At 48.1% G+C, this 21943-nt stretch overlaps 1 protein-coding gene across 1 annotated transcript in view; it reads right to left on the reverse strand.

The window, feature by feature from the left end:
• The window catches only part of CACNA1A (calcium voltage-gated channel subunit alpha1 A), a 143794-nt gene that overhangs the window by 46141 nt on the left and 75710 nt on the right, over window positions 1-21943 (reverse strand). Inside the window, exons 25-35 of the mRNA XM_044685076.1 lie at window positions 19421-19520; window positions 17761-17921; window positions 16802-16939; window positions 15875-16076; window positions 14649-14813; window positions 14304-14414; window positions 11369-11452; window positions 9183-9188; window positions 3039-3155; window positions 2496-2561; window positions 424-539 (exon numbers count right to left, since the gene is read on the reverse strand). Coding sequence (XP_044541011.1) covers window positions 424-539; window positions 2496-2561; window positions 3039-3155; window positions 9183-9188; window positions 11369-11452; window positions 14304-14414; window positions 14649-14813; window positions 15875-16076; window positions 16802-16939; window positions 17761-17921; window positions 19421-19520 — 1266 coding nt within the window. The remainder of the gene's footprint in view (window positions 1-423; window positions 540-2495; window positions 2562-3038; window positions 3156-9182; window positions 9189-11368; window positions 11453-14303; window positions 14415-14648; window positions 14814-15874; window positions 16077-16801; window positions 16940-17760; window positions 17922-19420; window positions 19521-21943) is intronic.

A 21943-nucleotide genomic window follows, 5' to 3' on the forward strand; every position in this document is an offset into this window, starting at 1 on the left:
AGGGAGACAAGGAAAGTCAGACACAGGCTGAGGAAGGACTGCCCATCTCCTTTCCTGCAAGTCCAGCCCTCTGGCTCTGGATCACAGACCTTTCGGCCTTCCTCAGGGCTGGGGAGGGAAAGGAGGAGAGAGGACTTCTGATGTCTTTTTTTGTGTTTACTCCTAAAACACGGCTCCTGGGATTTGCACCCATGCCCAGTATTGGGCAGGCACAGCCTGAAGTGCCAGGGAGCTCAGGAAGAGTTGAAGGATCTCAAGGGGCCAAGGAGCTAAGCTAGCATTTGGGATGATGGGTATGAGTAAGGTGGCAGCTGTCTCCTCGATTCCCCTCTGCCTCTGATCTCCTTCACCCCAGAGGTCTGTCTCTAGGGACCCTGCCCTCCTCCTCCTCCTCCTCCTCCTTTCCAGGAATCTCTGACTCACCTGAAGAGGAGCATCAGTGCCTGGAAGAAGGTGCGAAAGTTGTTGTGCTCCGTGATTTGGAAATCATCGTTGTCACTGTCTTCTTCTTCCACATCGATGCCAATGTTCCCAAACACCTGAGAGAGGAGGCCAAGCATCTCGGGTCAGAGTGCTGCTCAGAAGGCTCCTTCATTCAGGCAGCAAATATTTAGGAAGGACCCGCTATGTCCCCAGCACCAAGGGAGGCCTGGGAGAGATATCGAGCTCTCTGGAGCTCACAGACCAGTGAGGGGCCAGGAGGGGACGGGACGTAAACACAGGTAACGAATAAGAGACAAGCGCTCCAGGGAGGTGCAAAACTGGGTGAGATTCTACGTTTTCACCAAAGACAGAGAAATGGCAGACAAATGACACATGGGGAATCTAAATACCTGGAAGAATTTCCTGTTGTGATAACCCACTAAGGAAAACAGCCTGCCAAGAATGCCAGGTATTAGGAAAACAACTAGAGTGGTGTAGCGGATGGAACAGCCGGTCTAGAATCAGACAAGTTCAGAGTTCCCCTCAAGACACTGACTAGCTATTGGAGCCTGACCCTGGGCAAGTCACTTCACCTCTCTGCCTTAGTTTCCTCATCTGTAAAATGGGAATAATAATACCACCTTCCTCCCAAAGTTGTGATCACAATATGACAACCCAATAAACTTTAGTAAGGTAAGATGTGTCTGTCACACTATAGGTGCTATATAAAGGGGCTTATTCTAGAAATCTTTCAGAAAAGAATGATACTCTAATTTTACACTTCTTGATGTGGATATGACAAACTGTAAGGCAAGACAGAATATCAAGAATAAGCCAAGAAGTGGCTTGAATTCATGGGAAGCCATCCTCAAGCAAGTCATCTTCTATTTTCTTCCACTAGAACTCGGTTTTATTTGTCTAAATTAGCCGTATGCTTCCTCAGGCAGACAGCTGTAGCCCCAACACAAGCAACATCACGTAGTTGGAGGCTCCTTTGTGTGGCTAAGACGAGCACTCCTGCCACAGCCTTGTAAGGTCTAAGGAGGCCGGTGACTGATGGGGAAGGCCTTGTGAGGGAAGTGACATTTGTTCTGAGCTTTAAAGGATGGACAGGAAATCTCACCAGTAAAGAGGTGGGAGGAAGGCATTCCAGACATAGGGGACAGCCTTGGCAAAGTGAAAAGAAAGAAAAAGGCACGGAGATGGTAAATCATAGGGCTGTTCATTGGCTACAGCATACACAGTATGTATGGATGGAAATGATATAAGGTTCAGATAATGTCCAGTAACATCTGACAAAGGAAAAGCTTCTGGGCTGCATGAAACTGAGTCCCAGGCCTGCACACTCCACTTCCTTAGTCCCTATGACCTTGTAGTTCACTGGCCCATCACTAGAAAGATAGGGGTCACTCCCTCTCTCTAGGCCCCACGTCTTTCATCTGTGATGAAATCAGACTAGGTTATCTGGAAGGTCCCTCCCAGCTCAGTGATTCTATAACCGTGGGAATCTCCAAACACATCTCCTACAATTCTGAGGGACCTATGAGAAAGAACGCTATCCACATTCGGAGGAAGAACTGTGGGAGCAGAAACACAGAAGAAAAACAACTGCTTGATCACATGGTTCGATGGGGATATGATTGGGGATGCAGACTCTAAGCAATCACTCTACTGCAAATATTAATAATATGGAAATAGGTTTTGATCAATGACAAATGTAAAACCCAGTGGAATTGCTCATTGGCTATGGGGGGGGGTAGGAAGGGAAAGAACATGAATCATGTAACCATGGAAAAATATTCTAAATCCATTAATTAAATAAACATTTTCAATTCAAACTCATCTCCTAGTCTCCAAATCTGTCACCGTCCTTGCCTCTGTATAAAATAAATGGGAAATCCCTTTCTCCTAGAGCCTCTGAAAGTTTTAAGGGGGAGGAGGGGGAGGGAGAGAGAGAGAGACAGAGACAGGCAGAGACAGAGAGAGGGAGAGAGAGACACAGAGAGAGAGGAGCACAAAGGGCATGCCTTCTGGTCAATTGAGGTTCTTGCAGAGAATAATCTGCTACTCACCTGCATCCCTATGATGGCATAGATGAAGAAAAGCATGGCGATCAGAAGGCAGACATAGGGGAGAGCCTAAAGAGAAGGCAGGTAAAGACTTTTACTTCCCTTCCCTGTGACAAAGTACATCTTCCTGCCTGAGAACTTCGACTACCCACTCCCTCCTTTCTTGGCTGTTCCTCGGGGTTGTTTTCCCTAAATGAATACTCTAAATCTGTACTTTGATTAGGTTTGGATAGTGCAGATTAGGGTCTGACAAAGTGTCCCAGAGTGAAGAGAGGAGAGATCTCGTATAGGCCTTAAACCCTAGACTGACTCAAGATATCTTTGGCTGGATTGACTCTGTCTCACTGTCAAGGCTCCCAGTGGGTGTTTGGCCGGTCAACGGCCTTAAGCATTCATGCTGGAGCTTTGCCCAAGACCCAGCCTCCTATTTGCCATCTTCACATTGTTACTTTCTTCTGTTTCTATCATGGGAGGAACTGATGCCTGCCCTTTCAGTGGAAGCCAGACCCGGGGGCAACCCCTCCCTTGGTCCTCACAGTCCCTTACCTTGAAGGACTGTACAAAGGTCCAGAGGAGGATGCGAATGGTATAACCCTGTCGAAGTAGCTTGATGAGGCGGGCGGCCCGGAAGAGGCGGAGGAAGCTGAGGTTGATAAAGTTGTTCTGGGAAGATGGAGAGAAAGCATGACCATCTGCCCATCTGAGTAGGTCCCCAATGCCACTTCATATGTCATTCTAGACAATGCCAGAACCCAAAACCAAGTAGAGAAAGCAATCTAAATCCCAACCAAAGAGGGAAAGGAAAGAAAGGAAGAGCCAACACAATGTCTCTGAGGAAAAGCTTGAAAGGAAGAGTAAAAGCAAGAGAGAGAGAGAGAGAGAGATAGGTAGATAGATAGATAGATAGATAGGGAGAGAGAGATAGAGATAGATAGAGAGAGAGAGAGAGAGAGAGAGAGAGAGAGAGAGAGAGAGAGAGAGAGAGAGATAGGTAGATAGAGAGATTGGAGGTAGGAAAAAAAAATCCAACAACTCAAAATGGAAGCCACTTGCTAATGTCCTCCCACCTGCCCCAACCCTGCAACCCATAAAAGAAGAAAAGAAAAAAGGAAGGAAATGAAAGGAAGAGAAGGAAAAGAAAAAAAAATATTTGAATCATCCAATCAGGAAAAAAAATCATCATGGTTTTTGTTTATCCCAACAACCAAATGCACTGAGACACTAGGACACAAGCAGGTAACGTCGCCAAGTCTCGTCACACATGTACAATGCACAGACACCAAAGAGAGGGAAGCCAGCAAGCTCAGGCCTGGTGGGCTTGTGCGTGTTACATGTGCATGTTACGATCCGGGCCAGAAATGCATCAGTCACACGGACTCAACAGGTGCACGGCACTGCCCACCCCGCTCTGGCCCGCCCTGACCTCACCCCCAGACGATCAGCCAAGGGCTGAGAGCAGCAGCGCTCGAGCCAATCGGGAGAAGCAGAATAGGATCTTTTCTTACCCCCTTGGCGAGCGGGGATGGGGAGGACAGAAGGGAGCCGGGGCTGTTCGGCTGCAGGGTGAGTCCTCGCTGCCCGGTGAGTCCGTGAAGATGCATTTTTGGCCCTTTTCCCCCCTCTCTGGGATGGCTTCACAGCTTCTGGGATTGGGTGGAGCAGCGTGGGACCAAGCCTGCAGTAAGCGATGGAGCTCCCATGGGTGTTGTGAGCTTGGAAATGTCCCAGGCTGACAGAGGGGGTGGATGCTGGGGGCAGGGAGACGGAGCCATTCCTGCCCCCAGCACCTCCCCTGTCCAGCCCTTCCCTGCCTGGCAGTCACAGACCTTCCTCAAGAGCCCTGCTCCCTAGCTGCCACCACCACCTCTCACTGCCTCCTCCTCCTCCTCCTCCGCCTCCTCCTCCTCCTCCCCACCCAAGCCAAAACCCAGGCACCAGAGAAACACTCGGATTGGCGAGGACCAGATAGGCACGGGACGGGATCCGGGGCCCCTTGGGGTCTGGCAGGAGAGCTCTGGGGTTCCAGTTCAGTGAAACAAGCGGCTGCTTCCTTGGGTATAGAGGACCCTTGTGGCAGGAGGTGAGACGTGTGGGGAAGGATGGCCACCCTAGTGTTCCCTCGTTCCCCACCCAAGGCAGGCACCGCACGCTGCATTTCCTTCCAAGAGCCACCTGGCTTCGAGGCGGCCGGCTTGCCATTGAGAAAGAGAAGGAGGGAAAGGAGCTAAGGAAACAACCGCTTCCTTACTTGGCTGAGGAGAGCGTCCAGCCCCCAGACTCACAGAGGGATGTGTTGTTAGGGGGATACGGGTGCAAGCAGGTGTAAGGGAGGCAGGCACTATGTGTTTTTGGTGGGGGTGGCTGGGGCAAAAGCAGGGCCACATCATGGGAGGTGTGCCTAAGAGATAGCTTACGAAGCCTTTCTGCTCTGTTCTTGGAAATGGGCCTGATGAGAGTAGAATTTGGGGAAGGGGAGGTGGAGAAGAGCCGCCAGGGCTAATCGAGGGCAGGAATAAGTGCCAGATGGTGCTAGGCTAGCCTCGGAAACAGAACATAAAAATCCTGGCCTCTATCCCTTTAAAAATCCACTCGGCTTATGTGGGGGAAGGCCATAAAAAGGCTGTGAAGGGACCTTCCTTTAGTCCCCACCTAGCTGGCACGCACCATCCATCACCACCAGGGAGCAATCCTTTTATAGGCTGGGTAATAGAACTTTGTAAATGAGCTCTGGGCAGGCCCGTGGATCTCCTCCAGCCCTTGACGTGTCTTTCAGAGGCCTCTAGAGAGCTCCCAGAGAAAGACTCTAACTCATTACCCTCATTAGGGGGCCAATGGGGGGACCTCCACCTTGACACTCTCTCGCTCCCCGTCAGCGTCTACGGGCAGGACTTAGCCTCTGGGGCGCCATTACGGTGCCTGCCACGTTGGGATTCTTGCTCCAGGCGTGCGGTGGGTGCCCCTGAGCTGGTGTGAGATGGGAGGACACAGAGCATCCGTCCCCTGGTCTCAGTTAACGCATGACCTCCACTCAAGAGGAACTGGGGGAAAAGGAAAGGAAGGGCCAAGATGCCTTCGGCTCTTGTAGCGGGTGGGTTCTCCGGCACAAACTCCCTGACCCTCTAGGCACTCTACAACTAGCCCACAGAATTGGACCGGACCAAGCCCACCACCCAGTGGACTCTGTCAAAGCACTCTACCTTGTGGCCATTTTCTCTGCCCCCTCAGAGACCCTTCCCCTCCTGTCGATCCCATAAGTGCAAGCCATCCCTTCCATGGGTGGAGCATAACATGTGGACTCCAACAGAGCATGCATGAGCAGCAGAAGCTCCCGCAGTGGGACGGCGTCCCCCAGGCAGGGGCAGGGGAAGAGGGAGGGACAGATGCAGGGGCCAGAAGTTTTCATTCTGCTGTGGAGATGCTGGAGAAGCCATGGAACAGTCCCCAGGGAGAGAGATGCATGCAGAAAGTCCACCACCCGCCTCAGAACACAGCGAGAGAGACACACAGGGGACCAGAGAGAGGACTAGGGACGAGGCAAGTGAGGCCTGGAGGGTGGGGGGAGGAAGAATTGGAACCATACCCATCCCTTATCCTTTTCAATAGGGCAAAGGGGTCACCGTCTCTCAAACAACCCCCGAATTTTCTACCCACTACTGCTGCTGCTCCTCATTGCTTGGACAGCCCCTAGTTTCTTCTGGATCTTCTCCACCTCCCTTCCAGGAACCTCTGTCTACCCTTTGGTTAGATCTCTGAATTGTGGGGGGCTGGACAGCTGAGGTACAGGGAACATAAAGAAGGGAGCCTCCTCTTCTCTCAGTTGTATCTCCAAATCTGGCCATGTGCTTCCTGGTTCTAGTATGGACAGAACCTGCTTCAATATCACGAGAGGCAAGACTCCCATGGTATTTCCTGCCCAACCACAAGCAGGAAGCCCCAGGAATCTCATGCCCTATGAATGGTCAGTGATTTCAGGCCCTGATTCCACACGTCTAGGGGTAGGGAGCAATGTCTGCGAGGAAGCTTGGCACCATGGAGAGAATGTTGGACATGGAGTTCAGAAAGCCTGAGTCTGGATCCTGCCTTAAGTCACTTTCTAGCTGTGGGACCCCGGGCAAGTTGCTTAACCTCTCTCAGCCTCAGTTTCTTCCTTTAAAAATAAATATATTATATGTATTATATTAAATGTTATAAATTATTAATATTAAAAATATATTATAAATAAATAAAAATGGGGATAACAACACTTTCCTCACGGGATTGTTGTGAGGGCAAAAGGAGATAATGTATGTAAAGTGCTTTGAAAATCTTAAAACACTATATCAATGATTATCATCATCGTCTTGTGGCCCGTTTGTCCTAGGAAAGTTTTGCTCCATTAACTTTGTAACGAGTCAGGATGGGAGTATGGATACCTGGGTTCCTTCTCATATTGCTTCCTTTCTCCTACCTGAATCAATGGTACTCTGGGTAGAGGCAATAATAGCTCTGGCTGCTGAAACTTCCACCTCCACACAAACCTAGCAGCCTAAATGTTTCCCTCCCCAGAAGACAGACATGGTGGGAATTTTGGGGACCTTTATAGGAAGGTCCCTAAAGGTTGGAGGGAATTTAGAGCAATAAATACATCAATACAACTGGAGCTGCCCCAGATAAAAGGGAAGAGAGTAGGCTCCAACATTAGGGGAAGGAACTCTGGCACAAAGACCAAAGTGGAGATGGGCTCGCTTGAAAGTTTCCTTCTAGGACTAGGGATGGCAGGGACTCTGTGGCATTTAGGAAAAGGGGAGCATACGCAAGCAGCCAAAAAAGGGAGTGAGGCTCCGAGAAGAGCAGAGAGCAGGCTGAATGCATGGCACGATAATGTGGGGATTCCTGAGACAGTGACAGGCAGCAGAGACGGGGCCTTGAGAATGTGTGAGCAAATGCCCGAACATCTGTGTGTTTTCCTGTGGTCGGGGACCAGGGATACACTTGTGTGAAGCTGGGTGGGCATCTGAGTGTACCTTCTGGAGGACTTCCTTCCTTTATGGAAGTGTCTGGCCCAGTAGCAGGGAACCCGGGAGCTCCTTTCATCACTGCCCTGATGGGGCCGGCCCTCACCCAGTGGCTCTGCCATCCCATGCCCTTCCCCACTGAAAACCACCCCTCTTCTTGTCTCCTCCCTGCATCAAACCAGGTCCCACTGCGTGGCCAAAGCTCTCAGCTCAGGGGACACCCAGGAAATGTAGGGCTCGGTCATCCAAAGCCAACGGAGGCCATGTTCTTTGTCAGTGGGAGTAGTGAGGGAGGGGGGAGAATGAGTGCAGGGTGTGGGTAATGTGCCCAGCGTGCAGAGGCTTTCAAGTCAGGCCAAGTGTGGCTACCCCAGATATGTGTGTAGGCAAGGGAGTGTAGCCACCGGGCATGCCCATTATGGAAGGGCTCTGGAGGGGACCCTAAGGCACTTCCTTTAGGGAGGAGCCAACTTCACTGCTTCCTCTCTTGGGCATTCTAAACACATTCTCGGGAATGTCTGACAGTCAAAGTAATGGAAAGTCGGTACAAATCAGTCTACTTTGGGGAGAGAATGGCCAACTTTAAAAGAAAACAACAAAAAAGAAGGAAAAATGCAGACCCCAAAAAGATAGGGAGGGGGAAGGGGAAATACATACAGATACACAGACGGAGAAATAGGTAAAGAGGAAGGTGGGGGGCAGGTGAGGGGGGGAGGGAGGGCGATGCGATTCAGGCTGTCCAATCACACGGGCCATGCAGTGCCGAGACAAGAGGATGCTTTCCGCTAATGTAAGGCATTTAGGCTTCAGAAAGAAGTAAAACCAACCGGATCCTAGATGTAGATGTTGAAGATGAATAGGGGATTGGGTGGGGGCAGATGGGGAGGTTTATTCAGCATTTTAGGTTGATTCGTTACCAGTGCCAAAACCCAATGGATTTCGGTTCCAAAGAAGGGGTAGGGGCAGTGGGTTTGGGATATAGTCATTGGTGTATGGACACACAGACCAGGTCATGGATGGACACATGAGTTTCATAGTGCATTTTGATTGGATGAGTTTTTCAGACGGCGTTGTGCATTGGCACATACAGTATAAAGAGCGAGCATGAAAAGAGACAAGACAAGAAACACAATCATTATATACTGCACATGAGGCAAACCAAAGTCACCCCCGGTCAATGTCAGCATTTCATACTAATCCAGCTAGCTGCCCCCCAACTGGCTTTGTCCACTGGTTGGGTGAGAAGGGAAACAAGGAGCCCGGCTAAACTGAGAGACTCGAGAGGCCCAAGACCCAGGGGTTGCCCCTTCCCAGATTCTGCCTGGACCCATTAGAAAGCTCTCCACTCTGACACAGGAAACTCAGTCGTGGGGTTCGCCTGGGAGAGAACGATGGGATGGGTTTACCCCGTGGAAGGCTGCTTTTACAGTCTCCAACTAGAGGTCCTGCGTTTGGGGTCTTCCAGTCAAAGGAGACTTTGGGGAGAGCATGGGGGCACCAGCAAACAGGCCCATCTTTTTCTTATTTCTGCAAAAAGGGTCACTTTCCCAAGATGGTTATTATTAAGGATAGGAACAACACTGTCGCTGATAATATTATCAGGCTAATAATACCAGTGCGTTGCTGATGGGGGCAGTTTAATCATCCAGACTTTCAGCAACCAGAGTTCATCCAAATTGGAACAGTCGAAATGGACCGTCTCCTCCCATCCGTTCCATAAAGAATGGGAAAAATCAGTCAAGTGCCCCTACTACTGCCCTGCCTCTCAGGCCAATCCAAGGTCCTGGGATTCAAGGCTTAGCCTTACCTGAATGCCCTTCTTTTCCCTTCCCTCTCCTGTCTTCCTAAAAGGCCTGTAGCTAGTTGGCTTGGTCAGGGACAGCAGCTGTATAGACTGAAGGTAGATTTCTAAATGGGCCTTATAGAGTAACCTCAGGCTTCTGGGAAAATTTCAGGGTCAAGGAGCAGGTCCAGGAGGAAACTGCTTATGGATCTTGGAACCTGCCCCATTCTGCAGTTGCAGAAGGGAGGCACACAATGTATATGAAAATAATAGCTATGGATTTCTAATTTGAGAACTCTCTGGGGGTACGGAAAGACCCTTCAGAGAGAAGTCATGGGGATTAGTCGAACAGCTTCCCTGGTCCAAGGAGCTATTTTCTTTGGCTATGTTTCCTCTGGTGTGGGTCCTAAACAGGAACTCGAGGGGAGCAAGAGGCTGAATGGAGATCCCTGAGAAGGGCTGTGAGGAAGATGAGCTGAGGAGGCTACTCTTTCTCCTGCCCCTCAGAGAGGGAGCAGAAGCGGCAGCACTCTTACTCTGTCAGTCTATGACTAGGTACCTGGGGAATGGACTTAGATCCTTTCTGTAGACAGGCCTATATTCTACCGCCCTCTCAAGGAGACAGGGCATGTTTGAGGCAGCCTCCCCCCACCCCAGGCCCTCAGCCTATTCCTCCCAGGCCTTTCCTAGATCCATGGAACAATCACTATTACAGAATGACGGGGGTAGGGGTAGAAAATGTTCACTTTTGCTGCTCAGACAAACTTGGTGGAGGTTGTGGAAGACCAAAGAGAAGGCCCTTAAAGGTTGCCTCCTTAGCTATAATCAGGAGCATCTGAATATGTTTTTCTACTACTTCTTCCAGAGTTCAGGGCCAGTCTGCTCCAACCTGGGCCTCGTCCCTCCCTAACCCCCAAGTAGCCTTGGCCTTTGTAGCCTCTGCCTTCCCCTCAGACTCTGCTATTTTATCGGCCTCTTCCAAATGAATCTGTCCTTTGGGTAAACACAATCCTAGGCCCACTGGTGAATGGCCAAGGTTAAAAAAATGCAGCAGAATTATTAGGCCTGATTAGAGTGGCTAGAAAGGTAAGAGTGGTGGGAGGGGACTTTGGTGGGAAAATGCCTCAGGATCATGAGAGCCAAAGCTGGAAGGGACTTTAGAGAGAATTTAGTTCAACTTTTATTTGATAGGTGCGGAAAGTAAGGTACAGAGACTAAATTACTTTCATGAGGCTACCCTGGAAATGAACAGATGTTCAGGCTCCAAGCCTGTGTCCCTCCCACTACATCCCGGTCACTTTTTCTAGGCTAAGATGTTCCTCAGGCCCAGCACAAGTAGGAGACGAGCCTAGTTCCCCTCAAATCCCCCAAATCACCTTGGGGCAGTGGCTAGGTTAACCGGTCTCAGGGCTGGGGGGTAGGAATGGGTAGAAGGAAGGCCTTCTTGGGTATTTCCTGAGTAGGAGGAGGCAGGACACCTAGGGAGATATCCTGCTCTTTGATCTGGGAGCAGCCATTCCTTTTCCCAGGACCTTTTGGAGACCCCACCTCTGACTGATGTCGAGATGAATCAATGTGGTCCCTTGGAAGATTATCAGTCTCCAAAGGGAGATTCAGACAAATGCTTCACTCCAGGTTGGCTGCTTCTGTCCTCCCCAAGCTGCTGTATACAATACAGGATGGGAGGGTGGCCTCCCTCCCAACTCTCAGAATCTGTGGCTTATGAATGCAATATTGTTTTTCATATGGCTTCTGGTTTTATATTCTTGAGAAAGAAAGGAGTGAGAAACAAAACAAAACAAAAAAGCTCTCCTCCTGTACTCCTTGGGTTTCTTAGCTGACCTTTCTACAGACTTTGACATGAGGACTGACTTCTCAGCCCTCTGGGCCTCTCTTAGCTCAGATGGCTGAGGATACTCCGCTCCAGCCAACTCCTGAACCTCTCTAAGAAACCACTCCTGGCCAATAGAGGGGCTGTAGGGCCCCTTGTTGGCCTTCCTTGCCCTATTCAGCGTGGCTCTGCCCAGACCAAGGGAATGGTCATCTGGGCCTTGCTACCTCATCATCACAGCCCAGAAATGAGCTAGCATGGCACTTACCCCAAATTCGGTCACTAAAATATCAGTGATACTGCCCAGAACTGTCACAAAATCAAAGATATTCCAGGCATCCCGGAAATAATTCTAGAGAGAGAAAAAAAAAACAAAAAACCAAAGAAAGACAAGGAGGACAACCAGCAAGAGACCAGCAACACAAATAGTCCCAGCAAAACCCAGATATGGCCAATGCTTTAGCATTGAGGAGGAGAAGGAAGTCGGACAGGTCCTGCCTCCCAGGGCAGAGTCTATGCCTGGCAACCTTTCCTCCTCGTGTCTCCAGAGCAGAGGGAGGGATGTGTCTGGGGCTGCTTGTAAAGTTCACAAAACGTTCTTCCCCATCTCCTGGGAAATAGTCTGGGTTCTCCCCTACCACCACCTTCCCTTCGCTTTCAATCCAACTCAGCCTAGTAATTGTGGGGGGGAAAAGGCAACAAGAAGGCCACACTGAAATTAGGGGCTCGGGTGGTGGAACCAACTTGGAAGATGCCAACTTTCCTGAGACATACAACAAGCTCTAAGCTCTTGATTCCCGGCTCTGCAGATTATTCTGAGCAAACGACTTCTCCCCGACTAGCTTCTTTTCCTCCCAACTTCCTGACCTTAGGTCTGGGCAGTTTCTTCTCTCCATTAACCAGTCCAAGGCCATTTTTCCCTTTACCTGAGCAAAAATACTTTTAAATATTCAAAATGATCCCAAAAGGCAAAGTGAGCCAGACTAGGTATTTTGGTCACTGCTTCTGGTTCTAGTAAGCCCCGAAAACATATTATATACATAATGTCAGGTGGTAGTGGCCACTGGATCATAGGTTCCAGAGCTGGGAAGGAAGGGGCCACAGAGACAGAGAGCCCAGCCTCCCCTCATTTTATGGATGAGGAAACTGAAGTTTAAAGAAGTCATAGACCCAAGGTTATATGATTAATAAGCATCTGAGGGTAGGCATAGGATAGGATCAAAAAGATCCTTAAGGAGTTTGAGATTTTGCTTTTCTCCACGATTCACTGGGACCCAAACCAGATCCTAAACATTCCCAGCATCCCAAGACAAAGAGCAGATTCAGGCACTTGGGTCTGGCTTTGGGTTTTCCCCTCCACACTCATATTAGGGAAGCTAAGGGTAGCATCTCTGAACACTGCCTCTCTGTCAGGACCCTTCAACTTTAGGGATTGGAACTATGATTTCCTGGATATACGTACCTCTGTAGCATCGAGCTGTTTGGGACAATGAGAAGTCTGAACCCAGATCTTACTGAATTTGAGGCCAGTTGCACTGTCCACTACCCCACAATGCCTCTGTTTTTTTAAAATTATCTTATTTATTTCTGTGTCTCTGTTTAACTATTTACAACATTCTACATGAAAGTAATACATTTCCCCGTAATTTAAGACAACATTGCATTGAACTCCTCCTCTCCATTATTCCATTGTTTGGAGATTTTACTTTAACAATGGTGCTGGGGGCCCCATATTTAAATTCTAACATCATAGTCTTGGATATACTTGAGGAAGAACAAAGCAATGGGCTAGACCCATATTGAATGCCTCTTAAGTTTTAGGTTTTCATTTTAAGACTAAAAAGAGCCCCAGCTTTCATAGAAGAGAAGACCCTTTGGATTCTCTTTTAGTATCTAGCCTCTAGATTACATGGTGCCATCACTGGTGGGTCTCTGAACTTCTGGTTTAGTCTCATAGGCAGCTAGGTGGCCCAGTGGATGGAGCACTGAGCCTGGAGTTAATTAGACCTGAATTCAAATGTGGCTTCAGACATTTATTAGCTGAGTGACCTAGGGCAAGTCACTTAACTTTGGTCTCTCTCAGTTTCCTCAACTGTAAAACAGGGATAATCATAGTACTTCTCCCTCCTCCCAGGACTGTTGTGAGGATCGAATGAGATGAAATTGGCAATGTCCTTTGTACAGTGCTCGGCATCTAGTATTTGTTTAATAAATGCTTATTTCTCTCCCTCTCCCCCACTCCCCACTCCCTACTTCATAGATGGTGAAGTAGGGACTTATTGAGAGGAAGCCATTTGTTTACACTGTTTGTATGAGCTAGAAACCAAGCCCAAGAGAATTTAGGAAAAGATCTCAGCTCTTTTTGGAAGAGAAGTTGGGGGGGCCTGTTAGGCCCAATGACTCTCAGATGTGATTTGACCTGGCTTCTCAGTGCAGGTTCTACTGAGGTTCTTGTTAGGAACATACAGGGTCACTGAGCTCCTGTGAGAAGATTGGCTTTTTTTTTTTTTTTTTTTAAATAAAAACCCTTACCTTATTGACTCCAAGGCAGAAGAGTGGTAAGGGTAGGCAATGGGGGTTAAGTGACTTGCCCAGAGTCACACAGCTGGGAAGTGTCTGAGGTCAGATTTGAACCTGGGAACTCCCGTCTCTGGGCCTAGCTTTCAATCCACTGAGCCACCCAGCTGCCTCCCCCCCACCCCCAGAAGATTGGCTCTTTAAGCTGACCAACACCTGTAGTTTGGAGGAAGTTAGAATCTTGAGGTTCCTTCTCCCTTCAAGAATACATTCCCTTAAACTGTGAGTTACTAGTGGGAATGAGGCTGGATTTGATTCATTCCTTTTGGCCAGTGCCAGGCACAGAAAGCACCGATAAGGATTTTTTAACCATAAAGAATGTTCAGTAAGTAAACCACTGTTCATGTCAAGGAACTAGGGAACTTATCGCTTGTACAATCATGGAAAAATTGCTTCCTTTTCTGGGCCTTTCCCCTTCATCTGTAAAATAAAGTTTATTCCAATCTAAATCCAATGAACCCAAATTATGATCATAAAAAATCAGGCCCTCAAGGCGATTCATATTTGAATCCCTGGTAAGATAGCCAGTGGGGCCTGTGGAAATGAGCCTTAGAAAGCCATCTAGTCTTCCCTGCCCTGGCTTCTTCACCTTGTGCTCCCTCAGCAAAGCGTGTGGCTAGACTTACCAGGATCCCAAAGGCCATGATTTTCAGGATACACTCCAAAGAAAACAGGGACGTGAAGACTATGTTGAACACCCTCAGTGCATTGTCATAAGCAGTTGTGGCGCCATCAAACTAGAGGAAAGAGAGAAGGGGGTGGGCAAGCCATTGACTATGGGAAGGCAAACAGAGCCAGTCAGTTGGATGCTCAACTCATTTTGAACCCAGGACAAGGCTAGAGCTCCCAATCTCCCCCATTCACTGAAAGGCTGGCCCAGTGTCTTGATGAAAAGCCCTCCTCCCCCTACCCCCATCCCCTCCTCCTTTCCCCCTTTCCCTCTACCCCAGCAGGCGGTGGTCAGACCTCACCTTCATCATGAGTACAATGGTGTTGAGGGCTATCATGGCCATGATTGTATATTCAAAGGGAGGGGACACCACAAACTGCCACATGCGGTACTGGAAACTCTGCTTGTTCTGAGGCATGTGCCTCGTCAGGGGTTTGGCGCTGATGGCAAAGTCTATGCATGCCCTCTGCAGGGAAAAAGGTGAGAAAGATGTGAGGAAGAGGAAAATGGGAGGGAGAGCGAGGAAGGAAGGGAAGGAGAGGGAAAGAGGGAATGCGAGTAGTGGATGATCTGGGAGAGAGGAGAAGCAGGCTATAGACCCCATTCTTGGCTCCTCCTCAATCCTTCCTTTTCTAACGTTCACTGGATCGACTTCATCCCCATGCACACCTCTCAGACTTAGGTGTGATCCCTCCTCCCCCTCCAAGCTCACCCTTCCATTCTTTAAGTGATCTTGTATCTAGTTTTCCAACTTCCTCAATCTCAAAGACCAGCTCAGACCCTGCAGAGCCCCAGAGAGAGATCTAACCATAAGACAGAGACAGCTACGGATTCCAGATCTCTGAGCCTCGTCAGAAAAAGAAACTGCCTCCTTTGCTTCCCAGCTTCTTGGGAATCTTTATGTTCCCCATGAAAGGAAGGTGCAGCTATACTGCCACCATTGCATCTTCAAGAATAAACCAATAATATCTTGTAAGATATTGCCCTAAAATATCAAGTCCTTTCCATGGGAGATTTCATTTATCCTGGCTCTCTGGAAGGAAGGAACAGAAGGAAGGTGGGCAAGGTAATCTTTTCTCTTCTGGAGAAATCCTCAACTTGGTCATCCACTCACTGAATTGGTGGTACCAAGGGAACAAGGCCAGGCCCTGCCAATCTCTGGGTCAATATTTTTCCTCCTAGACTTGCTTTCCTTTCTCAATAAGGTGTTAACATTCAGAATCCCCTCCTTTTCTGCCTTCTAACTGATGCCCTGTAGAAATAGCCTTATTTTTTATTTTTAAAATCCTTACCTTCTGTCTTAGAATCAATACTATGTATTGGTTCTAAGGCAGAAGAGTAGTAAGGGCTAGGCAATGGGGGGTTAAGTGACTTGCCCAGGATCACACAGCTAGGAAGTGTCTGAGGCCAGATTTGAACCCAGGACCTCCCAACTCTAGGATTAGCTCTCAATCCACCTAACTGCCCCCAGCCTTATTTTCTAAATTGTGAAATGAAGAGGGGAGAGGGATGATTAGCAGTTTGCACCTCATTCTTCTCGAGGCTGTACTCTTCCATCATCTTGTCTCCCTGCTCCTGGAAGGTGATGATGATCAAGGCCACAAAAATGTTCACAAAGAAGAATGGAAACACCACAAAGTAGACGACATAGAAGATAGACATCTCCATCCGGTACCCAGGGCTGGGACCCTGGTTCTCAAAAGTTGCATCCACTGAGTGTTTGAGAACCCTGTTAAAAGAGGAGGGAGGGAAGGATAACAAAGAAAAGAAGAAAGGAAGAGATGGGGCAGGGCAGGGATAAAGGGGACCAAAGGAGGGAAGTGGGGCAGGATGGATGGGAGGGGATGGAATTGAGAAGGGAAGGATGGGAAGAGGTGATGATGAAAGGAAAGAAATATAAAGAAGTAAAAAAATGAAATAAGGAAGTTAACAAAGTAAGATCTGGCCCATTAATAGGGTAACCTGTCATGCTATTTTTTTGTGGTCTGTAGATCTATGCCTCCTTTCTGATATGTGTGAGTATTAGGGATGCATGTGTGCATGAGGGGGTCCTGGGAAATCTGTCTCTCTCTGTGGTATCCTGCTTCCTTGGCTCACCTGAGCCTGATCCCTGCTTAGCCAGCCATTGTTTTTTCAGGCTTCTTCACTGAAAGCTGGCAGTGTCTTCTCATTGAAGTTCCCTGACCTTGGAGGTCAGCCCTCAGCCTCAGTTTATGCTAAATCCCCTCTTAGGCCTTTCTGTCTATATAGGAAGCAGACCTAGAGATGCAGCAGGCAGAGGACCAAAGTCAACATGCACATTTGGGGTCACTTGGAAGAACATGGTGGTGGCTCTGACAAAACACCCAGGTCTTGAATTAGACAGCTTTGAGACGAAAGGCCCCACTGCCTCAAGTCCCAGAGAAGTCCCTAATTGTCATCCATGGGGGAAGCCAGGAGCCCCCAAGCCCTTACTGTGGCCAGCCTTCTCCGGTGGACACGGTGAAAAGGGTCAGCAAAGCCCACAGCACGTTGTCGTAATGAAACTCATACTTCTTCCATTCTCGATCCCTGGCTTTCACCTCATTTTTCTCATACAGGAGATACTTGCCCCTGAGAAAGAGGAGTGAGACACTGTCACTGGACCCAGGAGAAGCCCTCTGGAGCCATATCCTTGGACTCTGAGAGGGAAGTGAAGGCTTCCAGTGGAGAAGTAGCTTATCCTGGGCAGTTATTGCAGGTGGGGTGAGATGTTGTGAAGGCACCAGCGCCCCTGAAGGGGATAGCACAGGAGTGAGGGGTACAGAATGGGGGCTGGCTAATTTCAAGCCAAGCAGCAATAGCTCCTAATATGGGCAATGCAGCCAATCAGATTTCTTTCCCCTCATTCCAAAACTGGGGAAAAGGATTCTTTTTTTTTTTTTTAATCAATACCCTTACCTTCCATCTTAGAATCAATTCTGTGGATTGGTTCTAAGGCAGAAAAATGGTAAGGGCTGGGCAATGGGGGTTAAGTGACTTGCCCAGGGCCACCCAGCTAGGAAGGGTCTGAGGCCAGATTTGAATCCAGGACTTCCCATCTCTGGGCCTGGCTCTCAATCCACTGAGCTATCTAGTTGCCCTCTCTTCCCCCAAGGAGGTTCTTAAAGCGAGGCACATTCCCAGAGTTGCATGACCCAAAGGCCACATAGTTGTTGTTTTCTTCCTTCACCTAGGAAAAGGCCAGACCTAATGTAGGTCTTCAGGGAGAATGGCCATTTCACTGGAAAACCAAGTGAGGCAGAAAGCTGGGTCTCATCAAGGATCTGGGTGGTAACCCATCATCATCCTGGTTTCCAAGCTGAGGCTGAGCTATTTAGAAAGGTTCTTGGGATGCCTTCCCTGGTCCAGGGCCGGAGAGCTCAGGGGGGGTAGGGGGAGGAATGGGGACCCACCGGCAGTCTTTCTCAAACTCCTTGGACTCATCTGTACAGTGGAAGAACTTGCCCTTGAAGAGCTGTACAGCCACCACAGCAAAGATGAACATGAAGAGCATATAGACGATGAGTATGTTGAAGACGTTTTTAAGGGAATTCACCACACAGTCAAACACGGCCTGGGAGGAGGGAAGAGCACACGGGGTCGGACGGGGCCCAGGATGGAGGGCTGGTGTCAAGGGAGAGGGGGCAGGGAAGAGAGCAGTACACCCATCCAAAGAGAAGACCCTCCCTGTCCTGGACAGCTGATCTGCAAGCCCAGCTTCTCATGGTCTCTCCAGGCAGAAAGGAAGGGTGCCTTTGAAGTGCGACCCTCTCCTGCCACTTTCCCCATTCTGCCATCCCCCCCCACCCTCCAAGCAGGAGCCCATTCCTGACTCTTCTACAAAGGGGCAACTTTCATACTATCTCAGAGGGAAGACTGGGGAGACAATGTTCCTTAGGGCTTGTTTAGGAGGCGAGTTCAGCCATACTGCTTTCCCAGGAAGCACCACTTCCAGGGCAAATCTCTTCATTCTCCAAGCTTGTAAGTCTCATCTTCTTCTTCATGTAATGACGCTTAACCTCGCTATCTTAAGTTCCCAAGTGTTTTTTGTCTGCTTATCCTGCAGACCTCCCTATCTTTCCCTTTGCTTTCCTCCCAACTCCTTTGGGGAATAAGATTCCTCGTGTCACAGAATATGGAGCACTGGGTTTGGTATTAAGAAGACTTAAATTGAAAAATCTCCTGAGACATTAGCTGTGTGACCCTGGGCAAGTCACTTAACTTCTGCCTCAGTTTCCTTACAGGTAGAAAGGGAATAACAAGAATACCTTAGAAGGCTATTGTGAGGACCCAAAGAATAATTATAAAGCATTTAGTACAATGCCTGGCATATAGTAAGCATTATATAAATGTTAACTATAATAATACTTTTATTATTTTAAAACCCTTAGCCTCTCTCTTAAGATTAATACTAAGTATTGGTTCCCAGGCAGAAGAGCAGTAAGAGTTAGGCACTCGGAGTGAAGTGACTTGTCCGAGGTCACATAGCTAGGAAGGATCTGAGGTCACATTTGAACCCAGAACCACTTCCAGACCTGAGTATCCATTGAGCCACCTGGCTGCCCCGGTAGCTATTATTATTATATCACTCTCTAACATTATTAGCTGAGCTTCAATTTTCAAAGGCTCCAGGGATTTCAAGCTGGGTAAGATCTTTGTGACCATCTGGTCTAAACTTCTCATTTTCTGGAAGAGAAAACTGAGGTTCAGAACAGTAAAATGACTTTCCTAAGGTCACACAAAGTAAGCCTAACTCTAGGTAGGAGAGCTGAGATTCAAATGTAGAACCTCCGACTCATGAGCCAAGGTGCTTTTCACTCCCCAGATAGGTGTGCCAGGGCACTTCAGTGACATCACTGCATTTACCTATTACTCCCGCCATAGAGCCAAGGAAATAATATAAAAAAATATAAAAAACATAGAGAAGTTTAAGGTCCCTCAGTCAGGTACTAGTGCTGAGTCTGCTTTCTCTGAGACTGTGATGAAGGTTTGTGTTTTCAGGGGACTCAGAGAACTTCAGGGCACTCATTCGACCATTGCAGTGCTATTTGGTGGTCCAAGCTCCCATCTCACCTTGAGTTTTGGCAGTCGTTTGATGGTTTTGAGAGGCCGCAGCACCCGGAGGACCCGAAGGGATTTAATGGTGTTGATATCTTTTCCTTTACTATTGCCACTGTAGAGGAAAAGGGGGCAAGAGAGAGCAAAACTCAAATTCACCATTGGGGTGTTAGGGGTCTCCAACCGGCTATCCCTAAGCACCCCTGCCCTCTAAGAGTATGGTAGATTCAAACACCTGGGAATTACGTGAACTTGGCCTCTTTTAGAGGAGAAATAGACTAGCTTCTCTTTTGGCCCTGTGCTCTGGAACATGTTGGAAACTCATCTCCTTATTGTTCTCAGCTCTGGAGCTTTTTTGAAACATGGGCACTTACCAGGATGGGATCTGTGAACTCTTTTAACCCTCAGGGCCTGACACAGCTAGGTGTGAAGATTCCTGCCTCCACAGATTGTCACAGAATCACAAAACCAAAGTCCTAGGCATTGGCAGAGACCTCAGAGGTCATCTAGACCAACCCAAACTTTAACAGCAAATTCCTAATAAGTTTTCATCCAGTCTTCACTTAAAAGACTTTCAGTGACAGGGAACCAACCTGAGGCAGTCCCTTCACCTTTGGGGCATTCTAACTGATGGGAATTTTTTCCTTTTATGGAGTCTAAATCTGTCTCTGTAACTTCTATTCATTGTCCCTCTGAGACCAAGCAGGAAAAGTCTGATGATTCTTCCACATAACAGTACTGTAAGTACTTGAAGACAGCTACTATACTTTCTCTTGAGTGTTCTCTTCTCCAGCTTAGCATCAATGGCTCTTTCAACCCATCTTAGCATAAGCCTTTAGCCCCCTTCCCATCCTGACTGCCCTCTTCTGGATGAACTCTAGCTTGTCTCTTTGAGTATTAAACAGGAGGTCCTCACTAGAAATCCAAGCAGCTTTGGTGACCAATATATTTGTTTTTGGAAGGTGGAGATCACCTAAAAAACAAGATCTTTCTCTTTGGGACATGCAAAAAAGGAGCCAAAGATGTGGATATATTTCAGACCTTTGTGTCTTTCTCATTCCATCTCTATTCGCAAACAAAACTCTCCCTGGCCCTAAAAAGAATTCCTAGAAGAGGTGGTAAACTGCTTTTTCAATCAAATGCTGAAGCTCAAATAGCTTGAAAGCCCATGTGGGGGAAAAACAAATAAACAGACTGGGTTGTCAAGAGTTGAAGTCAAGACTTCTACTTGGTCCTTGGTGTTTTTCCTAATTGGGCTCACTCTCCCCAGGGACTTTATGTCCCTCCCTATCTTTCTAGAGGACTGTCTGGAGAGGCTATCTAGGAGCCAGCCCAGCTCACAACCAACAAATACAGGGTCTGAGAGATTCCAAATAAAATTTGCTAAGTCTGTGGTGGGTCACTAGTGGCTCCTTTCCTGCCTACAGGCTTATCCCTTACCAAAGCCGTGCTTCAGGACCTTGGACAGGGCCGTCTCCATATCTCCATAGGAAGGCAGGTGGTGGCAGGGTCAGTATGAGACCCAAGTGAAAAAAGACTTCTTTATTCTAGCTAAATACTTAATCTTTCCTAGGTTTTTGTTTCTCTTTTCTGGGAAGAAAAAAAATGAAAGGCTAAAAAAAATAGACACTTCCTGAGGGAGAGAGTCCCTCTTTCTTCAAGGTAGGATTGTCACTTCATAAGCAGAAGTGAGGTGCCTATCTAGGCCCTTTCTCCAGAGCCCCAGGGCTATCACTTATTTGCCAGTTATCATAAGTTTCCCGAGAGCCACAATGACCTGTTTTTAAAATGCCTTAAGACCAACTTTAGCCCTTTCCATTTGACATGAAGAACTTTCTCTTGCATGGCAGAATTGAACCCTGGGGTTAAATACTCCGGATAAATAAAGAACTAGCTTTTCAACACACCAGTTTTGTGTGTGTTCAAGGGGCAGAAGTACCAATGGAATGCTTGCCTTTCCCTGGGGACCGGGGTGAGGGTGGGGGGTGGGGGGTAAGGCAGGATGTCTAGCTATTCACTGCCCTCTTGTGTATGGGCTGAAGGATCTTGTCCAGATAAAATCCACCTACCTTCCTCAGGCTTGCTCTAATGCAAATGAAGATAAAATCTGGAAAAGATATGCCTTTCTCTTATTTTTCTTCATTAGTGCTCCCAAAATTCTTTGTATGCAGTTGCTATTTCTCTCACTAGCTTTATCTCTACATGGGCAACTGAGGCACACACCATCAGAAAAATCTTCGTGTCAGTGGCTGGGTGAGCCAGGAATCCTGACTTTCAACCTAAATGTTCAATTCGAAGCCTCTTTCAGGTGTTTCTGTTATGCTCCCCAACTTTCACCTATTTGGGGAGTGGAGGTGAGAGACTGAGTCTCAAACTCTATGACTCAAAGTAACAGGTAGGCAACCACAAACATAGAAAAAGAGAAAACATATAGAAATAAAAGGAGTGCATTAGGGTGAGAGAGAATGAGAGAAGGAAAAAGAGAGACAGAAAGAGAGACTTTACCGTGCAGTACTCCTGTTTCACGTGGCGGTGAGA

This window comes from Gracilinanus agilis, chromosome 1 (assembly GCF_016433145.1).
Source record: "Gracilinanus agilis isolate LMUSP501 chromosome 1, AgileGrace, whole genome shotgun sequence".
Classification (NCBI taxonomy): domain Eukaryota; kingdom Metazoa; phylum Chordata; class Mammalia; order Didelphimorphia; family Didelphidae; genus Gracilinanus; species Gracilinanus agilis.